Consider the following 12,236-nt stretch of genomic DNA (forward strand, 5'->3'; position numbering starts at 1 on the left):
CCCCCCCTACCCCCTACCCCTCAAAAAAGGGAACAGGAATACACCTCAAATAACGAAAACTAGAGAGGAGAGGACACGATAGGCAGGAGTGAGAAAACAAACTTGTACAACTTGGAACAACTTAAACATAAGATCACATTTTCCAGAAATTAACAAAAGCAAAGAAGGTAAAACTCAAAGAGCCCGTTCATATACATGAGAAAACTGTACTGACCAGTCACACTCCATTCCATAACCTTTCTTCAGCAGGACTTCAGGAGCTATATAGTCCGGTGTACCCACTGTAGAATATGCCTGGGTTTCCGCAATTGGAGGAATTTAGTTAGTAAGAGATTGACTTCTTCTCAGTGTTATTAAAAGTAAAAAGAATGAAAAAGTGACAAGGTCCATGGAGTTTGAAGCGAGAAGTGAAGCTCACATTTTTACGGATATTAAAATATATCAATGTATGAATTTAGTATGATAAAAATAAATTGCAATCAAAATAACTAATTTTAGCATGTAATATACAATAATGTTGTATTGATCCAACTCCTCAAAGTCGAAATTCAAGAAACGGTTGATTCTTGTTGGAATCACTTTGTGCACCATTATTTGAAGCCCACATATGAAGCGATAACAGCTCGCTTCACAATGGCTCTTAAGAACACTGCTTCATCAACCACACAAAATCAACTATAAAATGATCCACAAAACCACATGAACTTTGCTACTTCAGGTTAGGTGGTAAGAAATATGGTCATTGTGTAGAAAATATACACTCAACCCCCACAACTAATAAATCAATCCCTCTATTAATGTGGGACATTCTAAGAAAAAATCAACATTTGGAGCGTGGACAATATGGCATGAGGTCCAAACATTCAATAAACCAAGATTAGGGGTTAGTCAGGCTGTGATACATGTTAAGAAAATAGACCTCGGTCCTAACCCACCCCTAAAAGCCAGTTCACAAGATGAGGATTGCCCAATACCATATAAGGAGACAACAACCCACTTCCTCAACCAATATGGGACATACTAATTGTCATCATATACCAATTTTAATGATTGTTCCATCTACATTACCAACAGAAAATGACAGTGCAATAAGAGGACAGCCAGTGTCTTCTGAAAGAATAATACAGGGAAGTTAACCAAAAAGATACCCAAAGGGAGGAGACTCACAAGTGTCCTCCTATTTTTCTGCCAATGTTGTAACTGTTCTTGCTGAGTGCGTTTTGGCGCTGCAGACCCATCACTCCGAGAAGCTCCATGGGCACTATCACCCCCTGCGAAATCCTTCTCTTCTAGGGTGCTGCAGTCTAATGGCTTACAAAGACCAAAATCTGATAGTCTCAAATGACCGTATCTATCAAGCAGCAGGTTGTCAGGCTTAATGTCTCTGCAGCAAATAAAGTGTAAGGGAAACAATATTAGGATGTTTAAAGAGGTCCAGACAAATGAAGAAATAAAACAAAACAAATTGCAACCAGGTATCAAAAGAAGTTATGACCTGTGTATATAGTTATGTATATGGATAGATTCTATAGCCAAAACAGTCTCCGCAACATAAAATCTGGCTTCATCTTCAGTTAGTGTATCCTTCCTCATGAGTAGGGTCATCATATCACCACCAGGTAGATATTCCATGATAAGATAAAGAAACTCGTCATCTTGGAAAGAACAATACAGTTTGACAATGCAATTACTGTCCACCTCTGCGAGCAGATTCCTTTCAGCTTTTACATGCTCAACCTGACAAAATCCAAAAGCTAAGGACCAGTAAATATAGTAGCAGAACTTATGGGAATCTGATGTTCATACTCATATACCTGTCCTCTACGAAGCATTTCTGATTTCTTAAGCTTTTTCATCGCGTATACATGACCCGTTGTTTTCTCTCTACAAACTCTTACCTGTAATGGGAAAAAAGACGAACGTTTACATCCTTCAGACTTTCTGAGAAGGGAATTTCCTATCCACAGTTCATGATATCGAGCTCAGAAATATTTAGCTGCTAGAGCAGTGTGTTGAAAGTATAATGCAAGCACTCCAGCATATACAACAGATCATTAGTCCGACTACTACATTAGCAGATCATGGGGCAACCGGCTTATATGATGACATCCCGTAACTGGCAAGATTCCACCTAATGGAGATTCATTACAAACTTGTGACTCATGAAGGAGAGCACTACCCAGCAGAAAACACAAATTTTCTAGCTTTGACAAAGACATTCTTATGAAACCTTAGTTTTGACATGAGAAAGAATGAGAACTGTATCAACTGGATCTCTACAAAACCTTTTTCTCGATAGAGGCAACACCTTACAATTAACTCGCAAGTTAAATTAAATTGAAAAAAGGAAATAAAAAACTCAGGTTACACAAGAATAAGGCGTTGCCTATTTATCCATCCAAGAAGGCTTGATTAAGGGGAAGAACCTCATGAAAGGGTGAGGTGAGAATTCCTTATTGCTCATTAGAAGGTCATTAGATTCACACAGAAGCTTCAGATGTCTAGTTTTCTATTTTTGCCCATAGAATGACAAGTACTTGTGAGGGAAAGGAGTCGCTCCTCACTCTATTTTTTAGATTTCACCTTCAAGTAGCACCATGGAGAATAGGCGTAAAATCACCTTCTATCACTAATTGTAGTGTGATCTCTAGCTCTGCTCAGCCACCTCGAATAGATGACACTCTGAAGTTCGTCCCAACTACAATAAATATCTGTATCTCTTAGTGTCTAAGCTAATACTATAGGAGAAGCATATCCAACAAATCATCTGTTAAGAAGAGGATTACAAGTTTAACACTTCTTGCCATAGAAAATTAATATCAATCGCATATGGGCAAACTATCCCAGGCAGTGGCAAGTAGAATCCCAAGAAAAGATGGAAAAATCCCATCTTATTGCTTGAAGTCTTGAATAAGGTCTAAGAGAGACCCCCCTCCCATCCTCAGAAACTGATAAAGTGCAAGATTCTTAAACAGCGCCTCAATTTCAACCTATTTAAAGGCACGTACTCATAGTGTTGTTGGTCATATTCATGGTTGCATTGTAGTACCTTCTTAATTTTTCCCCTTTGACGAGTATAGACTACATCACATTATTACTATAAACTACACATACAAATAATATTATCATGGATATCCATACTGAAGCCTTTAATTTCCTACAGAGCTCATCCACCAAGGAGAAGAAAGAACTTGACAGTCCGAAGTAACATGTTGTGGTTCAGGGACCCAAATCTAGTTAATGTGGGAATGACTTTATTGTCTTCTCATAAAGTATGATATAAGTTTTTAACTAGAAATACATGGACATGATATATGCACTCTAAGATTATATTGATAGAGAGAATTTGATATAATATGTTCTTACATATTTCACTCTCCAAATATATGTATACATACATTAAGTTTTACAATCTAATATGGTAGAAATGCTGGGGAGATTAGTCGCTTTGGAAAAGTTAATAAAAAAAACTCTAGAATCTAGCACTGTATAATAATTTTGAAGTCACTCTATTCAAGATAGTTTCTACCCCCACAAGAAAGACTTAGCCAACCATTTTGACATTCACAATTATTAAGTCCTAGGCTAAGTAATCAACTCCTACAGGATTCAGTAACTGATATTGAATTACCTCCCTAACTATAGCACACCTCCATCGGATCTAATACACAGCTCAGCAAATATTTGATCGAACCTTATAACCGGCCAAATTCACTTCAAAAGTGTTCTAGAAGCCTTACTTAGTAGCTAAGGACTCAATTATCTCCTTATTGCCGCCTTAAAAAGTTGGTCCAACAGTAATGCAGCTACACCGTCATTTAACATCTATATATATCACCTTCTCATGCTTGTATTCAAACCATGGAAATCTAGACTTGATCCGAGTTTCCTAAGAAGCCTACCCCAATCAGTAAGTAGTCTCTCCTTTCCTTATTTAGAACTTCCTTTTCTTTTTTCAAGTAAACATCATAAAAACACTTAGATTTCAATAGTTAGATTTATATGTCAACGTGATTATATGATGCAAAATCACAAGAAAGTAATTAACCAAAGTAGCATTGACCCACAAATTACTAATTTTATTTTATGCTCTAAGAGGTCGTCTGGTACACGAACTAAATTATCCTAGGATTGTAATCCCTGGACTAATTTATTCCACCAGGAAGATGGGATAAAATAATACCAAGTTGGATAGGATAAGGTGTGATATCCCAGGATTAAGCCTAGGATAAAATTTATACGTGTTTGGTAAGATGGTATAAATTTATCAGCGCAGTATAAATTTTGGGTCATGACACTTCAGCATCTGCATTTTTCAGAAATCAAGGGGAAATAAAGATGTAAAATTTACTATTTCATGCGAGATGTTTACCATCCACATTCAGAACAAGCCAAAATGAAAACTGTGGTTATAGAGGATTGTAGTAATATCAGAACAAAATTGTACAAGAAACAAACAAAGATGTTAACAGCCAATTAGATATTTCAATAGAGATATTACCTCCCCAAATGCACCCTTTCCAATCATTGTTAGTAACTCAAAATCATCAGCTCCCATTTTGTGCCTTTGCAGACGCATGTATTCAGTTTCCTTCTTTTCATGAAATTTCAGTAAATTATTTTGATCTTCCTCTGAGACGTCAGCATCGGCAAGTTTCTTTTCCAATATACTTCGGCTGGTGACCAAATATAAAAAGAAAAAGAATATATTTCAAAGCACTTCGTAGGGCGGATAATTCAGAAATATCAAGACTATGCAATTCTTGGGCATAGCAAAAAGGTCGAGGGTGTTCTTCGTTATGTAGTAGATAATTCTGCCAAATCAGGCTAATGAGCAACACCATGCACCATCTTCTAAAATGAACGAATTAACAGCTAACCAGCAAGACCATGCACATCTTCCAAAATGAATGAATGAAAGTATTAACATCTGGAATGATGCGGCACGAAAGCCAATCCTACTTATTTCCTGCAGTCTCTTCCATGCATTTGAAGTTGGCTAATTGACTGGCACAGTCATCGAAGTAAGTCTGACTAGTATGCCATATTTCAATTATACAAGATGCATTACAAACATCACATTGTTTTACCATAGCACACTTATCCATTAGAAACACCTTTAGTGGAATTTGAATCTAAACATTTGGAAAAGGTATAAAATGTACTTTATTTATGTCTGTTCCTGCTGATGCAGGAAGGTGATCAAACCTAGCCTTTATCACGATTCGTGACATCATTTTTGTAATTATTATGCAAACCAACAAACTAACTCCAAGCTGAAAATAGATGGGGTAATAGGTTATCAACCATTTGGAAAGATAGCTTAATCTTCTCATCAAATAGCAGACATAAGCTGGAGGAGAGCATATAAGTAATGTTTGCCACACCAGTGTGACTGGGCAACTTCTTCATATAAAAAGAAAAACAGATAATTTTTGTCATAACATTCGGCATCTATGCAGTGTACTGAATATAATATAGGGACAATAAATGATGCTCATGTTTTATAGTTATTAATTGTGTACAGTTACAAGCATAACAAAGCAGATAAATGCGAGTTATTTGAAGCAAAACAAGCTTGGATAAGGAAACAGCAGGAACATTTACCAACAACCAATTTTATTTTAAATAATTCCTCGAATAGGTTTTAATGGAGATGAAGAAAGAGTGTAATTCCTTTCAACTTTTAAAATATAAGCCCTTCATGAAAATTGTTGAAAACGAGAAAATTCACAACCACACACCCGTGATAACATTATTCAAGTGTTTTCCTTTTTCTCCTAAAGTTGCTTAATTCTTGCAGGGAAATACAACCCTGCTAAATATTACTAAAAATGTAAATTTTAACTCATGATACTAAAGATAACTCATAAAAAGATTATATTAGTGGCAAGTATGACGTACCGCTCCTTTCTGTCGTGCAAATTTCTCATCTGCTCCTTGTAATGATTCTCAATGTACTGCTTCGCTGCAGCAACCCTCTCCTTTGTTACATTGGAAGCCTCTTCAGCTGACATAGGCGGCTGGGGGTCTTCTCTTCCACTACCCATTAAATCTTTCTTCCTGGTTGACCTTAATCGATCCCGCGGTTGAAACTTCTGGAACCAACTTCTTGCTGAATCCATCTACTCTCACTCAGCTTAAGAGGCGATGCACTAGAATCTCTTGAACCACAGACTCATCGTAAACTGACTCTACTCATACCCCAAAATCAAAAACCTACCAAATTCATAGTCAATCAATACACATGAGGGCATCAGTCAATTGCACAACATTCCAAATTTAATCCAAACTTTTCATGGGTTCTCAAATAATCAATATATCATCACCCCACCATGGGAGAAATTGTAACAGACCAAGAAAAAATGAATAATTCTCTACCAATATCAAGAATTTTCCTCAAATCTTGTAAAATTCAGAGATTTTAGCGACGACCCACATAGATTTGATGCATCAAAACTAAAATTTTAACCTAAAAATTGACCCAAAAAAAATCTATAAACACCAAATCAAAACACAAGAAAAAACAAGCTTACCACCAAATCTTTGTGCTGCAGTAATCCGATTGATACGATCGTTATATACAGGTTAAAATGATAATAAAATAATATGTTTTTTCAATAATTTTGTTGTTTGATCAGAGCTAGAAATGAAAAGAGGGAAGAAGAGAGCTAAAGCGGCATTTTCGCTGGTTTAGAAGCTAAGGTCAGTTTTTTTTTCTTATTGCCCTCTTCCATTCCCACTCCCTTGTTTTGCCCGCCTTCTATATTTATACCCATTTCCTCTCACGTTATAAAATAGTAGGTTTAAACTAAAATACTACTATTATACTCATATATTTATTTTTTAATCCTAAATTTTGAGTTTTGATAAAAACAGATCCAGAATTTAAATTTTATTTCAACAATCTCAAGTGAATAATTAACAATTAGTATTATTATTATTTTTACTTAGGATAAATGTGGAAAGTCTCTTCATAATGAAGTTGGTGCTTCTTTTTTTTAAGTATATGTGTCATTATGTAATTATAATGTAACTATAGTACTTGGTTGCACAAGTATAATTACAGAATCAAAATCTTTCAACTATTGAAAACAAAATCTAATTATTACAAACTTAACATTAATGTATGTGTCTATATGAGAAATAATACTAAAGTTATTTATTACTAGATATTTAAAATATATACTATTATTTTTAAGATTATAGTATTAAATAATTAAAGATTTGTAACTATTATTGTAAAAATGTATTGATTTATTTTAATTGAATTAATTAATGAAATTCTAACTAAGCTTATATTTTGCAAAAAAATCATAAATCGCAGGTTTGATAAAAAGTTTGTAGATGACTCATTCTTTCTAATATACGGGGTTATGATTAAATAAAAAAAACTAGGACACTAACATAGCTAAATAAATGGGAATTTTTTTATGATAAATAAACAAAAGATAATTAATGTTAAAAGAATTACATATTTGACAAATAAAAAAAATTAATAATAAAAAACAAAAAGGAAAAGAAAGTAAAAGATAACTTTGTCGTTATACCATTTAGTCATCAGTAATTTTCAATCTTCATGAGAATTAAAGAGTGTAATTATTTCTTCAGTTACACGAAATTAATTGTTGACCAAATAATTATTTATTTACAAATATATGTCAATATTATGTAATTGCATCAAATCCAATAATATATGAGTTCTCAAATAGATCTTTAATGATCTTTAAAAGGTCTAATATACCCCTCACATTTGGTATTTAGAGTTGATATACTCCTTGAGTCCTTGTTATGAAAATACTTCATACATATCATTATTGTTATACAAATGATTCACATATATGTTTTTCCTCTAACGGAAGTGAAAAAAGTTAATTTAATTTTTAATTATTTTTAAAAAAAAATGTATAAGCCATATAGGGTATATTTTATCCTCCTCTCACACATATTATTATTTTTTGACTTTTTAGTTTTAACTACTAATTTTAAACTTATTAATTTGATAGTCAAATTTAGTTATGTTTTCACAAATTTTCTTGTAAAATTTATCATAGATGCCTCAATAATTTTTTTTACAAATTCAAAAATAAAATTGCATTATAGCCGAAAAGAATAGTTTTGAATTATAATATAGCCACCAAAAATTTGTTTAATTTTTTTGCTTTACACTAAAGAATGAAGAAAAAAAGATAAAATAAGAACAAGAAACTCAAATAATAATAAATCAAAGAAGTCAAAAAATAATTTATGTATGAAAAAAATTAAAATATACCTTGAACTTTGCTAGGAGAATCATATATACCCCTATATATATATTTTTTTTTAAAAGAGTCAAAAATAAAAATTTAAAACTATTTTTTCCACTTCCTTTAGATAAAGGATATAGATGAGCTCCTTTTGTAGTGGTAGGGGGGTATGTAAGTCATTTGTATAACGGTAAAGGTAATATATGAGTTATGAGGAGGTATATCAGACCCTTTTAAAGATCATTAAAGATTTATTTGAGAACTCATATATTGTTGGATTTGATGTAATTACATAATATTGACACATATGTATGAATAAGTAATTATTTGGTCAACTATATATGAGTAAATGTCATAATACACTCTATTTAGCATTATTTTTATACACTCTACCAAACGACGATATTTATTATTAAAAAAAAATTAAAATATGATTATATTTAGTAATTTTTTAATACTATCATTAGAGGACTGACGTTTGCTCCGTAAGATAATTATTAATATATGTTTGTCTTGAGCAAGTACGTCGTATGTACAATTTTTCCTAAAGAGGCCTCACATCATTAGAGTATTCAATACCTTTATAAATATCTCATTTTTCTTTGCAGCTACCAATTAATGTGAAACTTTGTCGCACACCCAATAATCTCCCTTTAGAACTAAGTTCTATATGACTCATTATCATGATTCATTGGTAGGAGAATAAAAATCTATTTTTGACTAAGTTCACACAATTTTTATTAAAAAATCTTACAGCATCATTAAGAACATCCAACATCTTATCTTATAAGTAAATTAGCTTGTGAAATCAATAAATATATAAGTAAATAAGAAATCAAGCTATCAAATTTCCCTTGGTTCCACAAACTATACTAACAAAAGTATTTCCTTGAATATAATAATTGGTCTCATAATAGAATATATTAATGATTTCTCAATTTGTGCGTATATGCGTAGACAAACTTATAAATAATAAACTTAAAGAACTATATTTATTGATTATTAATTATTATTGGTAGTCCCTATCAAATCTATGAGAACGTGGGTGCTCGTAGTACCATTCTATCAAATGCAAATCTAATTAAGTAGTTATTAATTAACTAATATAATTTTGTTAAACTTAATGTAATAATTAAATAACAGAAGTTGACTAATTACTAATAGGATCACATGATATGTGGGCGTGTAAGCATGTTACCACCACTATACTATACTATATTTTTTTGTTTTCAACCAAAAGAAATATAATATTCATGTAGCCTTTGCTCAAATGTGTTACACAACTATGTGAAATTAAATAACAATACTCTTCGTTAATAGTTTGGTCTAAAAATGTCTTTATTTCTATGTAGATAAATTGATTATAAAATGTTCTTATTATTACTTAGTAGGTCAAAAATATCTTCTATTGAATAATTATTTTTTTCTTTTTAAACATATTCTATTTCTAGTAAATATATTATTACTTTTAAAGAACATAACCCTATTCTTGTTTATTTTTCTTTAAAATCGGTACTTTAACTTATATGATATATAAGTAGAAAATAATTTTCTTTTCTTTTTAATCTCATTTTATCTATTAAAATAGAATAACTTCATATACATTTTTAATTGATAATCTGTCATATATATAAGATCATAGTAATTCCATCATTAATTTTTATTTAGATAACTATAAAAAACATACTAACAAAATAGAAAATATTTTTATTTCTTAATCTTTTTTCTAATCGTAGGGTAAAAATTTGCTAATAATAAAATCATTATTAGAAAAGGAATTTGTTTAAAAAGGAAAATAATCTTGTAACTGTAGATACGGCTGAATTTGAATTTCAAAGTGAATGATATATTGATTAAAAAAACTTCAAAGTAAATGTTGAAAATATTGATGGGTAGGTAGGTATATATATATATATATATATCAAGTGAGATAATTCACAAACTTTTTATAAGTTGAGACAAAATTCATGTTCAAATACAATAATTTTCATCTTTTGTCAATAGGGACGGGACAACGATGTCACACAAAAATTGGCAGACACAAAAAATCATCTCCAAGTGATTTGATGTTTCACAAGTTTAGACTTTGAACTTGTCCGCAGCCACACGTGAGTTTCATGCTAAAAAAATTGAATAAATATGTCAGGCATATTGTTATTCTAGAGAGTACATATACTGATGGATGAATTGACGTGTTCTATTCATAATGATGTGTATTGTATATGTTATTTGCGAATGACGTAGCATTGATTGATGAGACACGAAATGAATTGTTAATGCTAGGCTAGAGTTGTGGAGATAAATTGTGGAGTTTAAAGGGTTTAGGTTGAGTAGGATTAAAACAGAAAATCTTGAGCGCATATATAGCGATACAATGCATGAGGCAGGAGTGGAAGTGAGGCTTGACACACAGACTATTTCTAAGAGATAATTTCAAGTATCTCAGATCTATAATCTAGAAAAATAGGGAGATCGATGATGATGTCACATATCGTATTGGTGCAACGTGATTTAAGTAGATGTTTGCTTCCGGAGTACAATCTTGTGTGTATCACATAAACTTAAAGTTATGTTCTACAAAGTAGTGGTAATTAATTAGACCAACTTTGTTTTATGAAGTAGAGTTTTGGCTACTCAAGAACTTCCATGTTCGAAAGATGCAAGTTGCAAAAATGATGATGTTGAGATGAATATATGAGAATATTAGGGGAAATGAGATTAGGAATGTGAATATATGAGTTTTGGCTTCCCCTTTTCATAGTACTGTTTATACTCGAATCAAAGATCCTTAAAAAACAACTTCTTTACTTCTACGACTCTAGGGACTAGGGAGAACCGAAAAAGTAACTCAATGACCCGAAAACACAAGCATTATTAAAAAGAAATTGTAAGCAAAGACATTGGAGATTTTGTTTGGGGACCAGGGAGCGCAATAAGGTGCATGACAGCAGAATTAATGATGCGAGTGTGACAACAACAAGAACATGATAGAGAGAGCCTACTTTCTCTCCACGCCCACGCTATTTTGGCCATCCATCGCATTCATCACCTAATTTTGGGCTTCTAAACTTCTAACTTTTTGTACTAGTAGTAGTTGTTGGTTTTAAAATGTCATGTTCATGCTTGAGGAGTTGAAGTTGGAAAAGACTAAATAAATCGATAACCTATTAAATTTATCAGTAAATTTTATTTAAATATTTGATGTTGGTTGAATTTCTGAATAGATGATTATGTGTTCTTATTAGACATTTGCGGCTCAAATTTTGGAAAAGTTTCTGGGTATGTTCACAAGGATAATTTAAGCATATGAAATATGTCTCATTTTTAATTATACACATAAAATATTAATTGAAACATGCATGGAATTTTACGTTTTATTGAGATAATACATATAATAAAAGGAGATAACATATAGTGGTAAATAACGTATCTACGTAATAGGCTGTTGAGAGCATGCACAAAAGCTTTTTCAAAATTTTAAATAAAAAATGTCTAATTAAAACACTTTATCATATGTTCTAGTGCTCAATCAAAACATATCGTAATCTAAAGTGTCAAAAATGAAATTTACTTTTAATTGCTGCCAATGCATTCTACCTTGGGAAAAAGGTTTGCTTAAGGGTGTCTTTGGTAGGAATTTCCATGGTAAATATTTTTCTAAAAAAGTAGGTGATTTTCTTGTGTTTGATACGTAGCAAAAACAAAATAATCCAAAAAGTATTTGTATATAATTTAGGTAAAATACTATAGGGTTGCGAGAGGGGAGTAAGATATGGGGTTGCTAGGAATGGTAGCTATGTGATTAGGGCGAGGAGACAATTAGTGTAGAATGACACTTGCGTAATTTGTTTTCTCTTATTTTTTGACTAACCAAATATGAGAAAAATTGATACACCCTAAATTTGCTTGAAATATGATGATTTGGGCAACTTCACATTAAGATTTAAGGGCAGGCACAAAATGCTTCAGACTAAACTTGACGTACCCATC

At 32.0% G+C, this 12,236-nt stretch overlaps 1 protein-coding gene across 2 annotated transcripts in view; it reads right to left on the minus strand.

The window, feature by feature from the left end:
* The window catches only part of LOC102594236 (serine/threonine-protein kinase tricorner-like), a 16,014-nt gene extending 9,260 nt beyond the window's left edge, over positions 1-6,754 (minus strand). For both annotated transcript variants that reach the window (XM_006351599.2, XM_006351598.2), the window contains exons 1-7: positions 6,537-6,754; positions 5,905-6,219; positions 4,502-4,676; positions 1,815-1,898; positions 1,496-1,737; positions 1,168-1,384; positions 215-294 (exon numbers count right to left, since the gene is read on the minus strand). In XM_006351599.2, the coding sequence (XP_006351661.1) occupies positions 215-294; positions 1,168-1,384; positions 1,496-1,737; positions 1,815-1,898; positions 4,502-4,676; positions 5,905-6,125 (1,019 nt within the window). In that variant the 5' untranslated portion in view covers positions 6,126-6,219; positions 6,537-6,754. The remainder of the gene's footprint in view (positions 1-214; positions 295-1,167; positions 1,385-1,495; positions 1,738-1,814; positions 1,899-4,501; positions 4,677-5,904; positions 6,220-6,536) is intronic.
* Between the last annotated feature and the right edge of the window lie 5,482 nt (positions 6,755-12,236).

This window comes from Solanum tuberosum, unplaced genomic scaffold, assembly GCF_000226075.1.
Source record: "Solanum tuberosum cultivar DM 1-3 516 R44 unplaced genomic scaffold, SolTub_3.0 scf00130, whole genome shotgun sequence".
NCBI lineage: Eukaryota > Viridiplantae > Streptophyta > Magnoliopsida > Solanales > Solanaceae > Solanum > Solanum tuberosum.